The sequence below is a fragment of the Perca flavescens genome, chromosome 2 (assembly GCF_004354835.1).
Source record: "Perca flavescens isolate YP-PL-M2 chromosome 2, PFLA_1.0, whole genome shotgun sequence".
Taxonomy (NCBI): Eukaryota; Metazoa; Chordata; class Actinopteri; order Perciformes; family Percidae; genus Perca; species Perca flavescens.
This window is the reverse complement of record NC_041332.1, coordinates 23,364,126-23,388,351: the sequence shown is the minus strand read 5'-3', so window position 1 is coordinate 23,388,351 and position 24,226 is coordinate 23,364,126. Positions and strand designations below refer to the sequence as shown.

Sequence of the window (24,226 nt, the reverse complement as noted above, 5' to 3'; positions counted from 1 at the left end):
GAGGTGAATAAATATATATATTTGTTTGTGTTGCAGCGAAGTGTCAGTTCTGCATAAAAAGCCTAAAATAAAATAAAAAATTATAATTTCAAATTCCGGTCTTAAACTGCCAGGGATAAAAGTATGTCTTTGAATTGATTATTTTATCAGACCATCAGTCAAAAACCCCAAAAGTATTGGTATAAAAAAACTTAAATAAAATTAAAAATAAAAGGTCATCAATATTGTCATTTGGCATATAGATTAATACATTAAGCATTATTATTGTTGAGGAGAAAGATGAGCAGGAATGAAAGACCTGGCGGTATGATCAATATAGCACAAAGGTCAAATGTTATTAAGTATTTTCAATTTCCTATTGCAAGCAATAGGTGGTGGGTGTGAAAATGTTACAAAGCTAAAATACAGAAAAAAGGCTGAGGTTACTGGAGGTCTAAAACCCAACAACCCACTAGACGTTACTATTAAGGAAGCAGTAAGTAATACCTCTGGAGGTCAAGGTTTTGAGTCATTCAGCTTTTATTTTCAGTTCTCTAAATGACAAACAATAAAAATGTATGATATAATGCGAGTAAAGAGAAACCAGCAGCCATACCCTTCACACTGTCTCTGTTTGCTTTGGACAACTGAAAAACATCTGACTTTGACCACTGTGCATCTCCCTCTGACTCTCAAGGAAAACACTAAATTCTCCACATCTCTCTGAATACCATCGGAGAGTGAAGGTGGGGAAATAAGACCCTAAATGAACAGAGGGAGGTCTGGGGGGGGCTGGAGTAAGAAGAGGAAGAGCAGAGGAGGTGGAGGGTGAAAGGAAGAAGGAGGAGGAGGAGGAGGAGGAGAGGAGGGTGGACAGATGGCAGAGGTTATGCCTGGCTGAAAAGGGCAAGACGGGAGGAGGCTGTTCCGGGCGTTCAGGCTGTGTGCGTGTGCATGTGTGTTTGTGCGCGCGCGCGCGTGCGCGCGTGCGTGCGTGCGTGCGTGCGTGCGTGCGTGCGTGTCATTGAAGGAAAGGGAACGCCACACTTTACCCCCACATCTCCACATGCAGACTTTATCCTTAAGAAACCCCTCCATCTCCCCACTAGGTCCTCCTTCTCTCTCCCCCAATTTCATTCCCTGAATTTCATGATTTCTTTCTCTTTTTATTTTTTATTTTTTTTTATAGATGACAAAGGTGCATCAAATCCATTTAAAATAAATGTTTGACAGACTTTTCCTTTGATATCAAATCCAGTTCTTGGCTCAGTTGATTCCATATTGGCTGGAGATTGTATTCAGTGATGAACTAAATAATTAGGTCCTGCATCTGATTGACAGATAAAACCTGGTTAAGGTAAACAGACAGAGCCAAACATGCTGTCAAAATCTGTAAGTGTGTTTGTCTCCAAAAATACAGCACATGGAGGAGTAGCAGAATGGCAGGGGGAAGAGTAGAGAGAGATAGGGGTCTTATTTACTGTCGTTTAATTTGCTTCCCTCTGCTCCGTCCATCCTTTAGTTTTTCTGACAGGTAATAAAAACTGGAGCTTTCCTGACAAGCCCATTTGAATTTGGATTGAATAATATAACTGTAGGGTTTCCCACGTAACGCTCTGTCCAAGCGTGCAACGCTGCACATACACTGGCAGCCCCTCTGCCTGCCAGAGTGTGTGTGTGTGTGTGTGTGTGTGTGTGTGTGTGTGTGTGTGTGTGTGTGTGTGTTTATCACTGCACACATGCATGTACACACAGACAAACACTCAGGTTCTTTCGTCATAGTAGTTAATGCAACAACAATAATGAACTCCTGCAGCTAGCCATCATGCCACTCCTATATGCCAATCTCCAGATCTTTGCCCGACCTCTCTTTCCCTTTTTCCTCACCCCCTTTTCTTCCCCTTTATTCCTTTTTCCTGCTTCTGCCCAAGATCCCTTCATCCCACCTCCTCTTCTTGTCTTACATTACCCACCACTCCCCCTCCCTCCTGCTGCTCTCGGTAGCTGTTGAAATCCCATTCCCCGTGGGGCAGGCTAAATTGAATTGGCGTGTTTATATTAACAACAGGGCCGTTGCTTTAATATACCTTAGAGTTTATGCCTAATGCCTCCCTGCTAATACCGCTGGAGCTCACCGCCCTCACTCAACACACACCGCTTTTATGGAAGTCATAAAAGAGACAGAACAGCGAGGGAGAAGGATGGAGAGATACTCTGGGCGTATGCTTGTGTTTGTAAGCAAGAAGGAGAAAGAGGTGAGAGGCCTGTTAACACATAAGTTATCGTTTTTATCGCACACGCACACACACACACACACACACACACACACACACACACACACACACACACACACACACACACAAGTGTGAATGAAAAGATTGTTTTTAGATTAGTGATTAATGCTGAATAAATATCCGGAGATTTGGTTGAGGGAGTTGGTCATGCTCGTCGACTTGCAAACATCCTCCATTTTCTCTCTGTCTCCCCACTTCTTTTTTCCCTTTCTTTCTCTACCCTGTCCTCTTTCTCTCCTGGCCCTATGTCAGCCTACAAAAGGCCGAAAGTACAAAGGAGAGAACCAGGCCTGAGACACTCAACCCAATTACTATTGATCAGTCTGCACTCAGAGGAGAAAAATGCACTCACCTGCACGCACGCACACACAGCCATACAAGCACACAGCATACGTCTGTCTACTAGATACTGAAAGTCCTGTAATGTCATCACATAATCGTTTGTGTGTTTGCAGCTGATTTGTAACACTGACCACTCAGGACTCTCCTGAAATCATGAAAACGCTTTTCCAGGCTTCATTACTTTTATTGTTTCCGTTCTATGGCCCAAAAATAGTGAGCTGTAACAGCACAACAGTCTGGTTTGTAGTTTAGTTTTTATTATTTGTGTTGTAAAAGCATAGTAGCTCCAAACTGGAAGAGTGTTGTTAAGTCTACAAGACACTGTTATATCCATTTAGGTTTGTTCTGGCCATCTCATTGCTACTGAGTCACACAACAGTTTAGCACAAAGAATTTAAAGGCATAACCAGAGAAGACAAAAAATGAAGACAAACCTCTCAAGATGGTATATTGGTTGTAACTAGGCTCTAAACAAAAATAATTTCTAAAATGAATTGCATGCATAAAAAAAACATTCAGTGCCGATACAGTTTTGCTATTTGTTTATATTGTTACTGCAAACTCCTCTTAACAATGGACCCGTCACTACATTTCACAAAGATCCTCACACACTCACTGAGGAGATCCTACCAACAAGAGATAGTTTTTTTTTTTTTCTCATGTACCAAAGTTCTTCCCCCCCCCCCCCACCATATTTGGGATATTTACCTTCTTGTACAGTAGGTTTAGGATTTTCTATTAACCAAATCATATTTTAGAACAAATTCATTCATCAAAACCTGAATCCTTGAAGGCTAGGCAAAGTTCAGACAGAGCATTTAATCTGCTGTGTTCCTGACAATGTGTCTGATCAAAAAGCTTTGATCAAACCTGCATTTTTGGTAGGATTATTTCAACCAGTTGTAATAAAATTAAATTATAAATTTGCTTCTTACACTAAGTAACCGATTTTTACATTTATTTCACTAACTTTCTCAAAACTCAATTAAATTCTGGTTGAAATTGTTAATAAATTGTTTAAAGTAATGCAATATGTTTGAAAAACAAATATCAGATTAAAGTGTATAAAAAGGAGACCAAGAGCTGTAGGAGACCCTGATCTGCAGGAAAAAAAAATGCTAAATCTAAATGTATGTAAAGACTTCATAAAACCCAAGTGCTTTTCTATTTGAGGATCCCAAAACCTTTCAAAGTTTGCAAAGCCCTGCTCGTAGGTATATGCACACACTTTCACAGACACACAAAACAAGGCTCACATTAATAGTGTGACAAACTCTGCTTGTTGTCTGGAAGCCTGTGCCGAAATATCAATGACTAAACTCCCAGACGAGTTGGTAACTATCTCATTCGCTCTGATTTTATCCTCAATAATTAATTTTCTCTCCCTACGCCGACTTTGGCTTTATCGGTTGCTCGCCGCCAGAATCTCAGCATTCCATTTAACCATAATCCCCCGGATAAAGGGGCGGCCAGGGTGTGCTAATGCAGAGGCATGTGTGCACGCAGTAACACGTGCACGAGCAAAGACTTAAACTTCATTCAGAGACACATGATTTTATAAACCAGGGACATGGATGTGCAAGGACACCAGTCATACTAATGCTGGGCCGTTTATCCAACAAAGGAAATTTACCCCACTGATAATAACAAATTATCACATTTAGACAGGGAATGCAGAATGAGAACACAGCATTTACTGTCAGCTGTGCGACCTCTCAAACAGATCCCAGATACAAGCTAGATTAGCACAGGGAAGCTTATAGCATGAATTCTGACCCTGCAAGCCCAGCATAGCAACAGCCACGTAACCAGGGCTTGGTCTTGTTGTATGGAAGGATGGATGGATGGGATGGAGGGAGGGGTGGAGCTGAAGGGTTAGGGGAAGAAAGGTGGAGCGTGGGTATGGATGCACACTGATGTCAAATTTACGAGACACCCTTCGCCTGTGCTTGCTTTAAAAATATTCGAGAGATCATGAACGATAAATGAACTCCTGCTGATGACCGCATTGATAACACCAGCGTATTCTTTTCTGAAATATTCAATTGTGTCAGACACAAGCTACAGATTAGCAAATGTGCAGCTGTGAGTGTGCTTTTTCAAAACAGATGTGGCCAAAGAAGCAGCATCCAACAAGCATGACCGTATACTGCCAGTCAAATATTCTGAACATGCTTTATTTTAGCATTTTCAATTAGATTTCAAGCAATGCACCCACCCCCCAAAATGTAGGTAAAGAATAGGTTGAAAATTATGAACCTGCCTCAATCCTATTTTTTATTATTATTAATTAATTAATTACATTTTGCAGATATGGGCCTTTTTTTTTTTTTTTTTTTTTTTTTTTACAGTTCTTTCATCCATCAGAGAATAAAAATACTTGCATTTCATCAACGGCAGATTTCCACCAACGGAGGAACGGCTGATACCCACCAGGTCTGTATTTTTGACTGGCAGCTGAAGTCACTAGGAACCACGAGATCTAGCGAATTCACGTATGATCGCGCAATATAACAGGATGTAGTTTCTATAAACAGAACCACAAAACCAACAATAGTTTGTTTCCATTCCGACTTCAGGCCTGTCTCCGCCCATTATGACGTTTTCAAGTTGTGGTGCAGGGAAATATGATCCGGCGTGAGCACGGTGTATTTTATTTTGAAAATTAACCGGATGTTTTATTTTGCTTCTGTGCACGACTTCCTGTCCCGCTCTATCTGCCCTGTGCTGAATTGCTGCGGAGCTCTCCGGCGTCCGGCAAAAATAGAAGCTCTGCGTATCTGCTTCACAGGGCTGCGGACCGCCGGAGCTGGGACGCAGTCGGAACGCAGCCGTTCCGCAGTCTGTGAAAATATACACATTGACTGTAATAGAAACCTAATGACTCCGCCGCCGTTCCGGAGCGGATCCGATGTTGGTGGAAATTGGACGTAAGAGTTAGCATTTGCCTCCCATGACGACAGCTTAAGTCTTTAGCGTGTTCCAGCAAACGCATACAGTAAATCCTGGTATTTAAGGGCATATTAACTGGCAAGCATTTGGATCCTAATGGGACTCCTAATTAGTGTTTTATTGAAGGCAGGTGTGATGGAAAGGTCAAGCAGTTAAGCTTACACATGTAAACAGAGCGTATATATCAATCAATCATCAATATATATTAATGAAACAACACATAGTGGGTAAAATCAGAATACAAATACAAAGAAAACAAAGGAAGGAAAGCAAAGATAGAAGAGGAACGATGAATGGAAAGTGAGTGAGAGAAGTAGAAAGAGAGATGAGAGAAGGGCTAGATTGACTGAAATATGGTGAGTGCCAGCTAGGCCAGACCAGGCCCAGCTGGTCTCTGTGCCTTAATTAAGAGACATGGGGAGAAGCCTTGGAATGGCCACATACACACTGCCAGAAGCCTCTGGAGAGGAAGCTGCTAAACAGGCACACTTGTGTGTCTATGTGGTACACTGCCAAGAATCTCACACATATTCACACACACACACACACACACACACGGTCATCCTCTGGGACCTTGTGAAAAACATTGCCCAGCTATTATTAGGCAACCCTTTGCATACCGGAGCAAGTGTACTAACCCTAAATGTGTGCATTGGGTGTTTTGGGTTCTCCCTCTTATCCTGTTGACTGTTAAACTGAATTTATGATTCCATAACAGCTCTGCTATTGGTAATGCCCACAGAAAAAGTGGGGAGAGGAAAAGGGGGGAGAAGAACGAGGCAAAGGGTGATTTTGTGGATCCATGACTGCCTTTGCTCCCCCCACCTCACCCGCCCTGCTCAACCCTCTTCCTCCTGCTCCTCATCCTAAAAAACCTATTAATATTAATACATATCCCTCCAAACCCTTCCCCTCCTCCAACCCCAAAAAAATATCACCACCCTAGGCTACCAGTTAATAAAGCCCTCTCGAAGACCCCTCCCAACCCCAAAAACAAGGAAAGACAATAAGGGGAAAGTTCTCTGGCCAAACAAAAGAACAGAAATGAATACAGTCCCACAGGACGTCCCTCTGTCCCTGTCACCCCCCACAATAATTTGATTTCCTATTAAGTGATTGCTTAATTATAATGATTATTATTGGTAATTGTAATTGACATTTTTTTTCTCTGCTAGTTTCAGTCCCTTCCCTCCCATCATTCTCTTCAGGTCTTCTTACAAAAAGGACAAGACGGGGGTGAAAATGCACAAGGGAGTGAAAAAGATGGGGGAAAGGTGGCATAAATCAGGCCAAACTGTAGGTTACTTAACAATATCATATATAAAATACTGTTTTTGTCCCACACTACGCTGCCCGCTCGACCATACAATGCGGGATTAAGGTGTTGAGGCTTAGAAGTTTTATTTAATCACACATGAGTGTGTTTCAGAGTGTGTGCGTGTATTTGTCTAGATGTCTTATCCTGTAGCTTCAGGGCACAATGTCTGCTGCAGGTCTCCTTAGAAAAGAAATTCTTGCTCTCAATGGGATATCCTGGTTAAATAAAAGGTTAAAGAAGAAGACAGGGATTCCCTATGCTAACCACCCCCCCCCCTCCTCCCCTCCACACCCACACAACTACAGTAGGGACCCTCTGGTCTCCAGTTTATTACCCTTTCCTTCATGCTACAGCTACTGAAAACTGGAGGTTGTATGTTTTACTATAATAAAAAAAAAAAAACATCACATTCATTCTGATACCTTTGGCAGTGAATTTTCTTCTTTTTTTTTAAATGTTTAAAAAAAAAAAAAATCACAGAAATCCCAAAACCACAGTTCAACATCTCCACATAAAAACCGTACAGTGTTGAAAACTATTTCATTTTATGTCACATTCTTTCTCTATTCGGAACTAAAGACGGTGAAACTTCGTTCCAGTGGGCCAGGGCACGGTTATTGGGCTCACCTCAGGCGTGGTGAGGCTGACACCGGCTCTTACACATACACACACACTTTTGTCTTTAGATGCACACACCTTCACACTTCAACACACATATCAAACCTCGCATCACAAATTCACTTTCACTCTAAAAAAATGCCTCTCATTTCCACGATAAACTATTATCATCATCGTTATAATTGATAAGTAAAGGTATCTTTAATAAGAGTCTAAACCATTAGATTTTTTTTTCAAGACACCCGGCCTGCAGTGTGTGTGTGTGCGTGTGTGTGTATGTATATATATATGTGTGTGTGTGTGTGTGTGTGTGTGTGTGTGTGTGTGTGTGTGTGTGTGTGTGTGTGTGTGTGTGTAAGTGTAGCCAAAATGTTTTCTTCTAGATTATATTTAAATGCTGCCCCTTACTCACTCTAAAGAACGAACAGCCACATTAATACAAATGAGCACCTGCACCCGCAACCGCAGATGTCTGGGTGTTTTTTTAGTCAAAGTTTCCAAGAGAAAAATAGAGAAATTTTCATAGATTATTTTGACAAAGACTACTTTCAGAAAGGATGGCTTGTCTCTTCCAGATGCAGATACATGTGGTATAAATAAACGCTACATATCAGCATAAAAGAAAGACCGTCTGCAGCAGAAGCACAGCTGAAATTAAAACATGTCTGCAGTAACTAATAGCAGGGATAATAATCCAATAGTAAGTCATATGAATACAAGCAGAGGTAGAAAAAGGTTACAATAAACAAGTCATTCATTAACCATTATTAAGTTAAATTTCTGTAATCCAAAATACACAAATTCATTTCAGAATCAATCCATCATAAAACTGTGACTACTCAAATGGCTCAACCTCAACTTGAAGCTTTAAACAAAACAATTCACATGTGGCCGACATTTCACACATAAAGGGCTCACAAGATTAACAGCTGTTTTATTTATCTTAAAATACATAGCCTCAAAACCAGAATTGAGGTTTTTGTACAGAGCCACGGAAGGTCAAGTGTTATCGGAGAAGGTTCGAACTGTAAAAAAAACACACACACACCTGGAAGTCAGTGTGTGCAGACAGAGATCCAGCTATGTTAGAGCCACTCTGAGATCTTAGCCTGGAGACAACCCGGCCCTGACCGACAGCAACACCGTGGCCGATCCTTTTTTAGGGCCTGTTTCATTCACTTTAGCTTACCCACATTTTCATCTCTCTCTCCCCCTCTGTCTGATGCTGAGCCCTGCTGTCCGTCAGTCCATCCACACAGATTTCTTTGGATGTAAACTGAAGTGCTGCTTTACATTCTTTATGATTTGATCTATATTTCTACTGCCTCTTTCTTGCTGTTCTTATCTTGTGTAAACATTTGATTACCTCAATTTTATAGGAAAACGCTGGGAAAAGTAGATGGCCTGGGTCTAAGGTAAAAGAGTGATTAAACAATTGACATAATTGAATTGACAGTGGATCTGTTCAGCAATGACACAAGAGAGGAACAATGTAAAGTGAAATGGGACAGCAGTAAAGGCTAGGGTTGCACGATATTGACAAAATGTGATATTGCGATATTGATTATGAATATTGCAATTACAATATTAATTTTGCTATTTTTAAACATATGTAAAATTACAAAATGAAAACACATCAAAATAGATTCATAACAAATTAAACAAGTTTTCTTACAACACAAGGTTTATTTCAACTGACTGTCATACTGGACTGGTCCAACATGAATGAATAAATAAATAAATAAATAAATAAATAAATAAATAAATAAATAAATAAGGACCATGTCTACAGAACAGGACATGTTTTACTGGTTGGACAGTATAAAATAAATAAAGAGAACAGGACACAACTTTTCTTTCGCTTCTGATTCGTTCCGTTTTGTTGTCTATCAATTTCTTCACTTACACGGTCACTCGGTCGAAATATGCACACACGTAATACGCTACATAGGGTTTGTCACGTAGTGGACCCGTGCGCTGACGTGCACTAACATGTGCAAGTGGCACGGTAGCTGGCCAATGAAACATCATCATTATAGCGTTTCAAGCTCTAAATCAAACACAACTAAGTCACACAGCCAACGGACGGGACGCAGCGCTCCACAAAATAAACTAAATATTGCATACTTATTGCGACACTTTCGATATATTGCGATAACGATATTGAGTCGATATATCTTGCACCCCTAGTAAAGGCAATTCATTGAAACTTCCTTGATGGTTGTGCATACTTTTAGTGAAATAGTTGGGTGAAGGTTAGTTCAAGGGAACAATTTGAGAGCCATCTTGTACTAAACACTGTATACACACATCATAGTGAAAAACAAATAACACAAAGCAGTTACATCATATTCGCTGATGAGTATGTCCAAAAATGGCCAAGTAAAATAAACAACCCTACATCTTTTCAATGAGAAAACGATAACGTAGAGGCCAAAATGTAGAATTTATTTTGACATAAGAAGTCGACCCTGGAGAACACTCAAACGGCACGATAATGGACAGTACTGCTGACTAAGGGGATTTTTCATATTAAAAAGAAACTGCCGTATAATTTACCAGATTACAGTTGTCATTATATTTCAGTGGCCGCTGGCATCAAATGATTGTTCAATCAAAAGCTATTTTAAAAATGAAAGCATTAAGCTCTCAGCTGAATTTCTACAATTTATTTTGCATGCGCTAATATTAGGCCTACACAGTAGTCTCATCTAATTTGCATATCCTCTGTAAAAACTGAATAATACAAGTCAAACTATGGCACAGCAATTTAATAGGGTGCGTATGTGTGTGTGTGTTTGTGTGTGCCTGTTCAAACACACTGTGTGGTAGTGTGGGTGTGGCGTTACACCTCGTGTGGCACTGGGCAGCCAAGATAAGAGCTGATCCTATCCATGCCTCCCTTCTGCAGCGCCCACCCACACACCCACACACCCACACACACACACACACACACACACACACACACACACACACACACACACACACACAGTGGTACCCAACATGCCATTGTAATCTAATTTTACAATCCTGATGCCCACAGCCACAACACACACACAGAGAAGCCAACTAAATCCACATTTCACTCTGTTCGTACATTACACTGGCATGTGAGTTTAGATGACACACACTTCAAAATATAGAAAGGCCAACAGAGGTCTCAGACTGCAAAGAGGTGTGAGAAAAAAAGCTTCAGGCCCGAAACAGCATCACTCATTCACACACATATGAAGGTACAGAGTGAAAACATTCATACTACTGCTTTTAACACACAAATTTGAGACGATAAATACATTTTTGTTATGCCTAGGCAATCTGAACAGCATGATAAAACAATAAAGAACAACACAGCACAGCAAAAACTAAGGAGAGGAGAGGGCTTACCTTAATTTCCGTGAGATAGAGAGACTTAACCTTTGGGTACAAATATACTCCTTTCTCTCTAATTCACCAAGACTTTCAGTGAAACAGACACAGACACAGACACACAGACACACAGACACACAGACACACACACACACACACACACACACACACACACACACACACACACACACACACACACACACACACACACACACACACAGATGTTATCGGCCACCCCGATAGCTACCCAGAACTGACTCTCTAAGCCTCAAACAAAGTTTGGTGTGCACTGACCAAGACCGAAGGGACAAAAAAGCGAAGGACAGAACTGGGGGAGAGAAAAAAAAAAGTGTGACCACTGAAGGAAGTTTAAGCATTTACGATTCAAGTTTAGCTTCAGCACACCACGCCTACACTGTGGATTCATTCACGGGCATGTACACGCACACCTCTCCGGGTGGGAAAGGCACTGAGCTGGATTTTGGGAAGCCCTGCTTTTTCTCTCTTGTTCCATCTGGTTGCTGCTGCATGGCTGCCGGACAGGCAGACGGCCTTCGCTCATCCTCCTTTTCTCTACTATCTTTTCCTTATCCAGTGTCCCTACAGATCCACCCACCAAGAGCTGCCCCTGTACAGCCAGGTGACAGATAGCTACTCGGGCTGTGTGTGCATCAGTGTGTATGTGTGTCCATGTATTTTATAAAAACCATATGTGATGGAGTGAAAAAAAGATTAGATTGTAAGAGTATGTGAACAAGTGACACCATGTAGTAGAGAGACAGAAAGAGAGAAAAAGGATAAAAAGATTCAATTTCTGTAGGGTTAAAGGGGGAGACTAAGTGTAGTGAATGTGATTTGATGCTGATGCTGAGATGGGGTTTAGGCGTACAAATACTATTAGTCACTGCTGTGCAAACCTGTTACTCAAACACCCACACAAATGTGAAAAAACAAGCTAGGCTTAAGGAGTCAACACACAACAAAGCATATAAAAACTGAAATACATTTTTATATTTATCCGACAGCCCCGGGTTATGGATGTAACAGTTATGGTAGTCAGAAAAGGTCTACCTAAAATGGGCCTTCTCTCTGCCTTTCTTTGTAAAATAAAAAGGGCATGTGAAGATAATAAGTCAGTGTTCTATCTCGGCTACCAGCAGAGGACAAGAGGAGGAATAATCAAAACTGTGCCCCAGCTCCATAGAACATACTAATTGTATACAGTTTGTATTATATACTAATTTTTTAGTGTGCACATCAAAGCAATAGACTATTTTGTACCGAAGGGGAATTCTTCACAAGCTGACTGATAAAACTGGGATTTTGGAACGCCACTATGGCTGCAAATAGATTAATCGGATTATTTTCTCGATTAATCGATTTTCCGTTTTGTCTATATAATGATTGAAAAACGTAAAAAGTGTCTATCTTCAGTTTCCCAGAGCTGAAGGTGACATCTTTAAATGTTTTGTTTAATCAACAGTCCAAAACAGAGAAAAGCACCAAATCCTCACATTTAATTTTGTTTTTTTTAGTATGCATAGTTTTGAGTAAAGTAAAAGACCAAGGTTGGCAGGGTTTCCCCAAGTAAAATGTTTAGCAGAGGTACTCGCCACCCAGATCTTCATGCCCCTTATTATCAACTTAATCATCTTAAAAATAGCACCTCTGTTCTTTTGTCTAACAATTAATGTTTTATTTCATAAAAGTATATTCATTTTGATAAAGTTGGCAGAGGTTATTTGTTTTAGGTTAAGTGGCCCACTTCAGCTTTAAAGTGGAACTATTATGCTTTACCATAGTTCCTATCATATCTATAATATCATGATGGATTTTAATGTTAAAATGTGGCCAAAATAATGAGGTTAACATATTTCAGAGAAATCAGTGTTAGCTAAAACGTTTCCAACTGTTCTGAGCGCTCTGGTTTCAACAGTTTTTTTTTCTACTCTCAGCAGAGTGATACGCAACTCCAAGCCGGTCTTCTATGATTGGTCATCTGCTCCCGGTAGTCAGGACTGGAGTGTTTTTTTCATACAGTAACAATGTTATGTAGCTGCATGCTAACAGCAGTAAAATATGTAATATTGGCTGCCAGTATTGTTAAATTCTCCCCAATTCTGGGTCACATTACTCCTGAAACATTTCCGGTTATGCAGTATTTGGTCGAGAAGCCTTTATCTGCGATTTTTGACGGTAGAAAGTGCTGCTATAGGCCTACTCTATTAGTGTCCACTGCTAACAACAGTAGCTGCGTGCTGACGCCAGATAGCTGTAATCTTGGCGGCCAATGTTGGTAATTTCTCCCCAATTTCCGGTCACATGCTGGAACATGTCCAGTTGTGTAGTATTTGGTTTAGAAGCCTTTATTGGTGATTTTTTACAGTAGAAAGTCCTGCTAAATACTCAGGCTCCAGAGTGAATCAGCACAACGGAGATCTGAGAGACTCGCGGACATGCGCTGGCCAATCAGAGCAGACTGGGCTTTTTCATGAGGGGGCTTAAAGAGACAGGCGCTCCAACAGAGCGTCTCATACAGAGGGTGAATACAGGTGCAGCAGCCATGGGCAGTATGAAAAAAATTAAGTGTTTTTTGAACATTAAAGCATGTTAACGTTTAAATGTTCTAGTAGAATCACAAAATCAGGTATGAACCTCAGGTCCACTTTAAAACACTGAGTGAGACTCTAGCTGGCAGATTTATTTTTTGTCAACAAATCGAAAAGAATGAAATCAATGTGTTAGTTTGCCTCTCAATGCTGACTTTCCCACCCTGTCTGTGACTTGTTCCTACTGAAGAAGTAAAACTGAAAAAGAAAAAGGCTCACTAATTTCCAAAACAGCTGGGCACTCATTACTACATTACTCAAACAGGAGTAATGTAAGGTAGTAAAAAGGAGTGCATTTGTTGGGGACTATTTTCAGCTATGAATTAATACACAATTGGTTCACTAGTGAGTGTTTACCGCAGCAGGAGTGACTAAAATAAACTACAGAGCTTGTTTATTGTTATGAATAAACATTTCACCCAGTGCCACAGTGTGGCTCATTGATGGGTTTTTAATCATTTTCGGACAACAATGAAGCTCTAAGGCACAGAGGAATGAGCTATATCGGGCAATGCTTGTTCAACCTCGGAAACCATCGGCTATTGGTCTTACAACGATTTAGCCTTTGGGGGCATCCAGATAACGGATATCCGGGGCAAGACTTCCTCTTCCATGCGCTGGTCATTTATTACAGTCGATACTTTTTAGGTCCAGGCGACATTTCGGCTAATCTCTATACGCAGATACATAAATAAAAAACGAATAAAAAGCAAAATTGTCGTCAGACAGTAACTGATGGGTTACGAGATTGAATTATGGCCAATGTGTTCCGCCTCTTTTGCTCTCCACATGGACTGTGTTTACAATACTACTCGGACTACAAACCGAAACCAAAACGCTTTCGATACAAAATTCTTGTCCGGTTGCCTACAGATTCTTCATACAGATTAATACTTAATAGGATTAGCCTAATTCATTGTTGGTTTGTGTCTTTTCATGGGATCCATGACAACAGGAAAAACATATTTTGCCACTTTTCCAGCACACGCGCGCGCGCACACACACACACACACACACACACACACACACCTAAGTATTACAATGTAGAATCGAATTATTGCACAGCTCAAGACTATTGAGGCCCCTCCCTCAAATTTCTTTGCCTTCAATTCCTTTTTTGTGGCTAAAACCCTCCCCCCAATCCACTTTAAGACCCCTTCCACACCACATCCATGACCCCCCCATGTGCAGACATGAGGTCAAGCTCCAAAGATCACAGAGAGAAGCCAGACGAGAGAAAGAGAGAGAGCGAGAGAAAGAAAGAAAGGGAGAGACACAGACCTAAAATCTTTCTTTCCGCCCAAAACCAGGCCAAACCTAAAGCCTTCCCAACAGCTCCAGACCCCCTCCTTTAGCCCAGTTGTGTGTAGAGGAGGCAGTGAGCATTCTTGCAGAAACATCAACCCAGGAAAATTCAAATGAGGAAGAAACAGTGAGAGAGACACAGAGAGAGGGAGAGAGAAAGAGAACAATAGTGAGAAAATAGGATAAAAGAATGAGATTGGGGAGAGTTAGGTAGGAGGGAGAAGGGGGGCTGGAGAGGTTGCTGAGGCTGCAGGTTGAGATAATGTGTAGATCTGAAGAGATTTGCAGGGAACATTTTTATTCATTTTTTGATTACTCCCATCTCTCCCAACCTCCCCTCCCGCATTGTTGTCTCTCCGTTTGTTTGTTTTTGGCATTAGCGTTATGACTGTTGGTATGCGCGTGTATGTACACATGCATGCTGTTTAGAACTGGAATATTTTATACAAACAAATATTCACACTCACACAAGCCGTCGCGCACATAAAAATAAACAATGCACACAAACATACTTAAAGATGCATCAGAGAAGCAAGCAACTGGGCAGACAGCGCCAGGAATGCTAAGAGCTTACAAATTTGTAAACATGCAGACAGAGATGCTGCATATGTACAAACATGCACGTACACAGGGTTCACAGTGTAGCCCACCGCTGTGCCCTCTCCTTATCAATGTGCTGCAGGTGGGCTAAGTGTTCTGAATGAGCTGGACGGAACCAAATGACTCACTGCTTCCATTCTCCACACATTCAAATACACAAAAACATATCACAAAAGTCTACACAATGCACAACAGACCCCCCCCCCCCCAAGGTCGCGCGCACACACACACACACACACACACACACACACACACACACACACACACACACACACACACACACACACACACACACACACACACACACACACACACACACACACACACACACACACACACACACACACACCTGTGTTGCTGTCAGACCCTCCCTTTAGGTTGAGAGAGATGGAATGGTCTCCATCCTGCTTCCCTGGACCCAGGATCATCCAGTTCTCCAGACCATCAGAATCGGAAGAATCTGACGACTCAGACTTTGATTCCGACTCTTCTGAATCTGACTCGGAGCTGCTGGAGTCCACAGTCACTGGCACACGGAGACTCCTTTTCTGGGTTCCCTAGATGACCAAACAACAACAACCATATTGTAGAGGTCCATATAAAGCATCTTTACCACCCATCCCATATGACGTGAAAGCAAATATTTGCTGTCAAGAACAAACAGCAGTACGGTCAAGTTTTAGATTTATCCAGATGTTGTGTACATGGGGCTGTCGTAACAGTAATACTTTATTTGAAGAGTTTGGAGGTTGGTGTCTTCTTTTTAGCCTTTCAAATACCAACAGCACAAAAGCAAATGTGTAGGGAATGGGTTAACCTGTGTGTTTATCTGCTCTAAAATATGCTAACTACAGTAGTGACCTTACCCAGCGTTACTTCCATGGCCAAGAAGCACACCAGACTACATTAGTTTGTGGGGACTTCATTTGAAAAGCCCCTTTCATCAGTAGCACATCCCCTATGTAGTATTTATGGATATGCAGAAGTTTACACTTAAGCAACCCCAGCAATGTTACCCAAGATAGCATTATGTCTGCCAAACACTTTGGTTATGCCTCATCCTCCACCCACACTGCTCTTGCAATAAAGTTGTTCTTTATACTACAAGTGTTGCTGGAGTTGTGACTTATGTATTGCTTAAAGCTAAAATATACAGTTTGAAATTACAAACAAGTAGTCCAAGTAAGCTAAGAAGCCAAACAGGGTTATGTTAGGATGCAATAATCTGATTTTATATTATTTCTTATCATATTTATAATACAAGGACTAACTGCCAGTCCAGTGCAATTACAAGAACAATGTTGTTGCTTTATTCCCTTCATGAATCCTTAACTGGTGAGGATTCAGACTGTTTGCCTGGGAAATGTAGCTTTAGTCTCAGTCTTTTAGCACAATATCATGGATGTAGCTGTGAAGTACATATTTAAGACAACTGGAGACGGCATTTTCAACCAGCCCATGGAGCTAATGTTAGCTTCATCCGATAAAATCAGACAGTGAAAGTCGTTGTTAAAGACAGCAAAATCAACAGCTGGTTGCTAGAAATGAGAGGCTGCTTTTGTCTACCACTGTCTAAAATCAGGGACAGCTTCAAAAATTGTGCGTGGTACATCTGCCACTGTTATTAATGTAAACTCCATATGTGCCGTGAATAGATGGAGGGCTTGACAACAGTAACAACAGTAACTAAGGGGAGTGGGGCTTAGCAGACAATCATTATCTACACAAGCACAACATCTCACTCTTGGCTCTCTACCTGTTGGGCCGGGGTAGAAGTCTGCCGCTGGTTTAAGCCTCGGCCCTTTAATGCGCAGACCCCTTTATCATCATCGGTAGTGTCATCATCAGAGATGGAGATGACATCAGGGCTGGAGTCAATCACAATGACCTCCTCAAAAAATGATGACGACGACCTCAGACCTTTAGGGTCACTTTTTCCCTTCTTCTGTTTATCAGGTTTCTCTCCCTTCTTGTTCTTCAGGTGCTGCAGTAACTCGCTCAAATCAGGTGACGGAGGCCTACTTTCTCCAGTCTGTTCCTGTTCTCCGTCAACATCTACAGTCTTCTCAGGCACCTCAAGCTGCTGGCTGTTCTGGCCCTCCGCCTTCTCTCCTCCTCTATCCTCCTGCTCCTCTAACACCCCGGCATTAGAAGAGTAGTGGAGCTGGCTGTAGAGGTGGAACTCCAGCTCGCTGTTGGCCTCTGACCCCTCAGAGTCCCCTTCATCCTCTTGATAGAGATCATCCTCCAACTCCTTCCGATCCTGGTAGGTACAGTACATCACCCCAAAACACACTCAATCCACACACACATGCACACACCTTACTAACACTCACACCTGGGGAGATGGTGATGGTGAGCTCGGAGGCTGAAGCGGACTGCAGAGATAAAAACACACAAAACCAATATGAGTTATTACTGGTATCACAACTCAACACAATTGCAAACCGCGTAACACATTCAAATAATAATATATGTGCAATAACTCATAATATTGTCATATTGTATTAAAATTACACTTCGAATATTACTTCAATTTACTTGCAACTTAATATTATTGTCATGGCAACCTTTCCCCTAAGAATAAAACATGCAAGGCTGCAACTAATGATTATTTTTCATTAGTTGCAGCCTTCAAATAGCAGTATTGTCTAATGTTATCAAATTTCTATTAGCCACTCTTTTGTTGTATTCACCATTGATCTGTCACATCTGGCTGATGCCCAATCCACCAATACCAATTCAGGATATCCAATTGGTACATTATTAAGTGGATTGCTTATTACTTATTTCCTCTCTAAACTATTCACCTTAATGCAAATATGGTTATGTCAATTACAACCCAATCTACAGCACTGAGGAATAAGGAAACACAGGCCAGTGTCAATCACAGGAAGGGCACAGACTTAGGTCTTGTTCTGAAATCCATTGGGGCTTATTAACAAAGCTGAGAGAGAGAGACGGGATCAGCTGCCTAAATCAGATTTTTTTTTTACTATTTTATCAGAGCGTTGGTGCTAAGAAACAGTTTGGATGTAGTTTTATCACCCGTTAGGTGTCAACAACAAACACTTTAACAAGACATAATCTGGGGCCCACTTTGAACGACTATGTTTTAACCGTGTTGCTAATTTTCCCAATCTCTGTCTCTCTAACGCTCTAACGCTCTCACACACACACACACACACACACACACACACACACACACACACACACACACACACACACACACACACACACACACACACACACACACACACACACACACACACACACACACACACACACACACACACACACACACACACACACACACACACACACACACACACACACACACACACACACACACGACAGAAAAGGGGCACCGGCCCATTGCTCTGTCCAGCCCTGCGTGTCTGTGCCATGATGGCTGGAGATGATTGGCTCCCAGACCGCACACACCGCAGAAACGCCACGCTACACGGTCACAAGCTGGCCGCCGGGGATTAAGGGACAGAAAGTAGAGTCTTACCCGTCGGTGAGAGAGAGAGCGACAGTTTTTAAGTTTTAGCAGTGCACGGAGACCTGAAACCGACAAATGACTGACTGTGTTGGTGGAATGTTAAGCCCCAGCCCAATCATTTGTATGGGTATACTGTATATGGACTGTATTTGATTGGCATCATCAAGCCCAGTAGGAAAAGCTCAGGTCTAAATCATAAAATGAATGATGGTTGAATTCAGTTTAGCTGCCTCGGTTTCAGGGTCCTGGTATTGTGCATGTTGGCTCACTGTCACGGCTTACTGACACAATAAGTCAGAACCACCGTTAATATTATTAGTAATATTAGTAACACCTGTGCTTTTCCTACTAATTGTACAGTCACATTAGCCTTCCATTCAATGCAATTACCTCACACTCTACTCAGTAAAATACATAATGCCACAATTCCAACGAGGGTAATAAAAATGAATTGATCAGAGTGATCACAAACAATCTGTGACTGCATTGTCACAGTCTGCAGTCTGATAACGTAATGTATGTTGTACTAATGACTTTTACATTTCCAAACATCGAACAAAAATCTATTGGCCACCGAGCCCATCCACGTGTGTGTGTGTGTGTGTGTGTGTAGGAGCGTTAAATACAATTCAGAGGTACTTTACTTCAGTATTTCCATTGTATGCCTCTTTCTACTTCAATTCCACTATATTTCAGAGGAAGCATTTGTACTTTTTACTTCAATGCAGTTATTTCACAGCTATAGTTGTTATGTAGATTGAGATTTTACATAGAAAACATATGATCATCTTATAAAATAGCCAATGATGCATTGTAATAGATTATACTACCCAAAAGTAAATATAGCTAATAAAAAAAGGAATTAGTTGCAGCACAACCAACTACAACATTAAAGTACTGCTTGATGCATCAATAATACTGATCCAATATGAATATAACAGGGGTCATATGCATGAGTTGTACTTTTAAAAGTGCATACTGTTGTCAGTACTTATAATTCATGACTTATTTTAGTAGGGGTAACGGGGGAAACAGATTGATGAATTCACTGATTTGAAGGAGTTTGTTGCCATGGTGTTTGGTCGTTCAGGGAAACACACACGAAGTGTAGAGTGGCCGGATGAGGTCCTGAGCACAAAGCTCACAACTAATACACTACAATGACAAGCAAAAAAAAGCCGAAACATCAGTTTTTATAAGTAAGTAGTTAGCTATGCACTCTAACTGGAGTTTTCCTTGTGGTAGCACTTGCTAGCTAAATGCTAACGAGCTAGCAGGTGGACTGAGGCAGAAGTCAGCTCTTTAGGAAGCTACTGTTGTTGACTAACGACTAGCTAACGTTTAACTGGCCACTACAACACAGGGGCCACGGAACACTGCGGCTCATAAGTGGCTGCTTCTCGTTACTTCCACATGTCGACAGTTAGCATGTGTCCCTCCTGTCTCTCCACGTGTTTATAAGCAGCAGAGCAGCCGGTCGGATGTAAACAAGGAAGCACTTCAGTCACAGACACGCATGAAAGAAAACATGTACATGGAAATAAAGTCTCCCTACTCAACGCCATCGCTGTAAAGGTTTCATATGTAATGCCATTAAGCATGAGCTCACCTTTATCCAAAAAAATGGAGAGGTTACTGTCACAGGAGCTGCTCGCCTGCCTGCTTCCAGCCAGAGGGGAGACAGACAAAAAACTTCCGGGTTTGTCAGAGGAAAATCGGTTGGCCGACCGTAACGTTTCACTCCGTCCTGCTGTGATAGGGACTATGACCGATTGTAGCAACCACAAAGCGTCAATAATTACAGTAGAAATAGCTGGACTGGAGTGAGTTTTGTATTTCCAAGAGTTTTTTGAAATCCAAGCACCAAAGCTTGATCCCCTAAAATCCACAAACCTCATCCCAGCACAGATCATTTTGACCAGACACCAGAATTTCTTTCAGAAAGTTTTGTTGTGCCAATTGATTTTACTCACTTCTGTGACACTGGCAGAAAAGAAAAATACTCCCATTTAGATGACCGTACCTTTTACATGAATTCAAACGTTGTTGATGTTTTTTTCTTTCTCACAAAACACATGCATGTGACAGCTGGCTCTGGGGTGTTACTTGTATGAAAAGGGAATTTGATCGGCTACAATCGTCATGATTGACGTGTTTTTAGTTCTCTTAAAGGTCCCATGGCATGACAATTTGACTTAATGAGGTTTTTTAACATTAATATGCGTTCCCCCAGCCTGCCTATGGTCCCCCAGTGGCTAGAAATGGCGATAGGTGTAAACCGAGCCCTGGGTATCCTGCTCTGCTTTTGAGAAAATGAAAGCTCAGATGGGCCAATCTGGAATCTGAGGTCATCAGGAGCAAGGTTACCTCCCCTTTCTCTGGTTTGCTCGCCCAGAGAATTTGGCCCACCCATGAGAGAGAGAGAGACATCATGGCTTTCAAACGAGCAAAGTGGCAGTTGGTCAAGGCCACGCCCCCCCCCCTCTCTCTCCTCCTCAATAGCTAAAGACACAGAAATGGCACATATTAACTAAGGAAAGATCATTGTGGGACTGGCTCTAGTGGCTGTAATTCTGCACCAAGGCTGAATTTCGGGAAAGAGACTTCAGATACAGTATTAGGGGACCACTAAGGTCTATATAAAAGCATCCAAAGAGCACCATGTCATGGGACCTTAATACATCCATTGTTAGCCAAGACACCTTGTTCTACCATACGCCTGTGCAGAGAAATGGCGGAGCCCATTGGCCTTCCACTCCACAATGGGCAAAACTAAACAGAAGCGGTGGGGACACTTTCATTTTATAGGTAGCAACCTAAGGAAAACAAGCAACAACACGGTGCAGGAAGAAAATAACTAGCTAGCTAGTCTACTCAGAATATATTCGGTTCAGTTTCTGTTTGACAAACAGCAGACAGTTAGCAATGGATTCCACATGACAAAATTCATAACTTGGATTCATTTTTTTGATTCTTTTGATGGATGGACACTGACAGACTAATGGAATATAAATAAGCAAGGAATGGACCTAGATATTCAGTTTTATGACCAGCTCACAGGTCAGGAATTGTCATGTTTTCTAGCCTCTTTTGTCTATTATTATCTAGTAAATCTGAATGAATCATGCTTTGGTACTCATGAGTTCCATAAAATGAACTGAACAATTGAATTGTGGAGAAACTAACCAATCTAATGATATGTAGCATGTCCATATTTACAAAACTTTTAAACATTTGTATTTCCAGGCTTAATGTGTAACAGCACCAAACTGTAGAAATGAGTCGCCGGCGACCCGTTGGCTACTTTTCTTTCTTTTAATCTCTAGCCTCACCTGTTATAAATCAGCATATAAAACTACTGGTTTAGGTCTAACAAAACAAAAAGAATTCCTGATAGAGCTGAACTTTAAAATAACAGATCTGGTGTGTCCTGGTGGCCAAGGGGTTGGGGATGCTGCATGTGGTCATGACAGCCCTAGTTCAAGTCCAGCCCGTGTTTTCTTGACACATTTCCCTTCAGCTCTTTATACTGCCACCATCTAATAAAATGCCCAAAACACTTGCGACTAGCAGTGCTGGTTGAACTACTGAATCTACTGCAAAATACTATCATGTTATGTTTGTGCTTATTATATGCGCTAAGAGAATAATCTGAGACTACATTATTTAGAAACTTGTACTGTGATTATAAAATATAATTATTCAAGTTGATGTGCAATTGTAAATCGGGCTGCTTTACTTCAAAGACATCATATCTCTTTTTGCAGACAAAAGACCCAGCTGGGACCTACACTGTTTTTCACTATAGACTATTGTCAGTCTGATGGATGTTGGCCGTATTCACCTTCCTCAATAAGGCACAAATATTAGCTATGAAATGTTAGAGTATGTGTATGTGCATACTGGTTGTGTGCATGCATGTATGAGTGACTAGTATGGACCTTCAGGCCTGTGCTATTATTACATGTTGATGGGAATGTAAATCTATATGTAAATGTAATTCAACAGACTGGCTATCGCCATCAGTCATATTTATAACACGTAAAATACAGCAAAATTATAATAATACTCTCACGAAGACTGTGTAACATTAACATCCATCTTTTCTTCCCTTCCATATCACGAGAATAATTGTGAACTCTGTTTATCCACTATAGGCATCGCCATCATAATAATAGTGAGTGAATGGCGTTATGATAGGGAATCAGAGGGTGAATGCCATCTGTTTCCAGAGTTTCTCCATGCGTGTCAACACAGGAAAGGCCATCACAGAGTTGGATTGTTTCCTTTCAAAGGTTAGGCTGCACCTCATGTCTCAACACTATCACCTCTCTTAGCGCATACATCTGACACACACACGCGCATACACACGCATACACATGCATACACACACTTAATATACTGCATCTGTTTTGTTTTTGGGAAGTGCATATGGGGCCCTCTGCCTCCTCTGCTCCACATATCTCTCTAAATTGGATGCAGGTTCGGGATGCCTCACTGCCTCAGTGAAATTGTGATGTGGCTGCCTGATTTTGGGTTCCATGCATTTGATGGTATTTACTATTATTATTTTAAAAAAGGTAGAGGAGACCGGCTGAATGGAGGCATCTGGTTCAGCGGTTCATCTCTGAGCGTCCAGACCACTGGCGTGTTGAAGATGGATGGAGTGTCCTGGACAGGGATTTAAAGTCCGCCGATTTCCAATCACACATTCCAGAGGGAGGGTTCTGCCTGATGAATGATCTTTATTGAGGAGAAGGAGTTAAAAGAAGCATGTCATTGCTCTCATTTGACGGTGTTTGTAGGTGCCATGGTGGCTCCTACTTTCATTTAGCGCCAGACGCTGCAGCCAACACTTTTGATGGAGTGGTTTATCAAAACAGGATTCTCGTCAGCTGCTCTGGTGTATTTGCAATATTCTGCAACTGATGGTCATTTGTGTACAAATGTATTTCTCAGAAGACAAGAATGCACCAAATGTGTTCTCAACACCACTATTGCTTGGATTTAGGCTAGTCCGTTTGACGAAACACTCATAACAGGATTTTACAGAAACTGTACTAAAATGCAGAACAACACATTGTTTGCTTTGGTAAATCTTGACCTAGAAGCATCTTGACAATGACAAAACAAGTTTTTCTTAGTACAGTTGAAACAATTAGTCGATTCATCTATTATCATTAACCGGCCACTATTTCAATTGGTTTAACTGGTTTCATCTTCTCAAATGTGAATATTTTCTTTTCTATGACAGGAAACTAAATATTTTGGACTTACGGATTGTTGGTGAGACCAAACAAGACATTTTTTATTTGCTGACACTCTATAGATCAAACAA

The 24,226-nt window shown here is 41.3% G+C and overlaps 1 protein-coding gene across 3 annotated transcripts in view; it reads right to left on the bottom strand.

Moving 5' to 3' along the window:
• The window catches only part of zcchc7 (zinc finger, CCHC domain containing 7), a 53,645-nt gene extending 32,532 nt beyond the window's left edge, over positions 1 to 21,113 (bottom strand). Inside the window, exons 1-4 of one of the 3 annotated variants that reach the window (XM_028565616.1) lie at positions 20,912 to 21,113; positions 20,498 to 20,638; positions 17,140 to 17,761; positions 15,733 to 15,940 (exon numbers count right to left, since the gene is read on the bottom strand). In XM_028565616.1, coding sequence (XP_028421417.1) covers positions 15,733 to 15,940; positions 17,140 to 17,664 — 733 coding nt within the window. In that variant the 5' untranslated portion in view covers positions 17,665 to 17,761; positions 20,498 to 20,638; positions 20,912 to 21,113. Of the gene's footprint in view, positions 1 to 15,732; positions 15,941 to 17,139; positions 17,762 to 20,497; positions 20,646 to 20,911 lie in introns of those variants that run through there. The other 2 variants (XM_028565623.1, XM_028565632.1) reach the window with 2 other exon arrangements.
• Between the last annotated feature and the right edge of the window lie 3,113 nt (positions 21,114 to 24,226).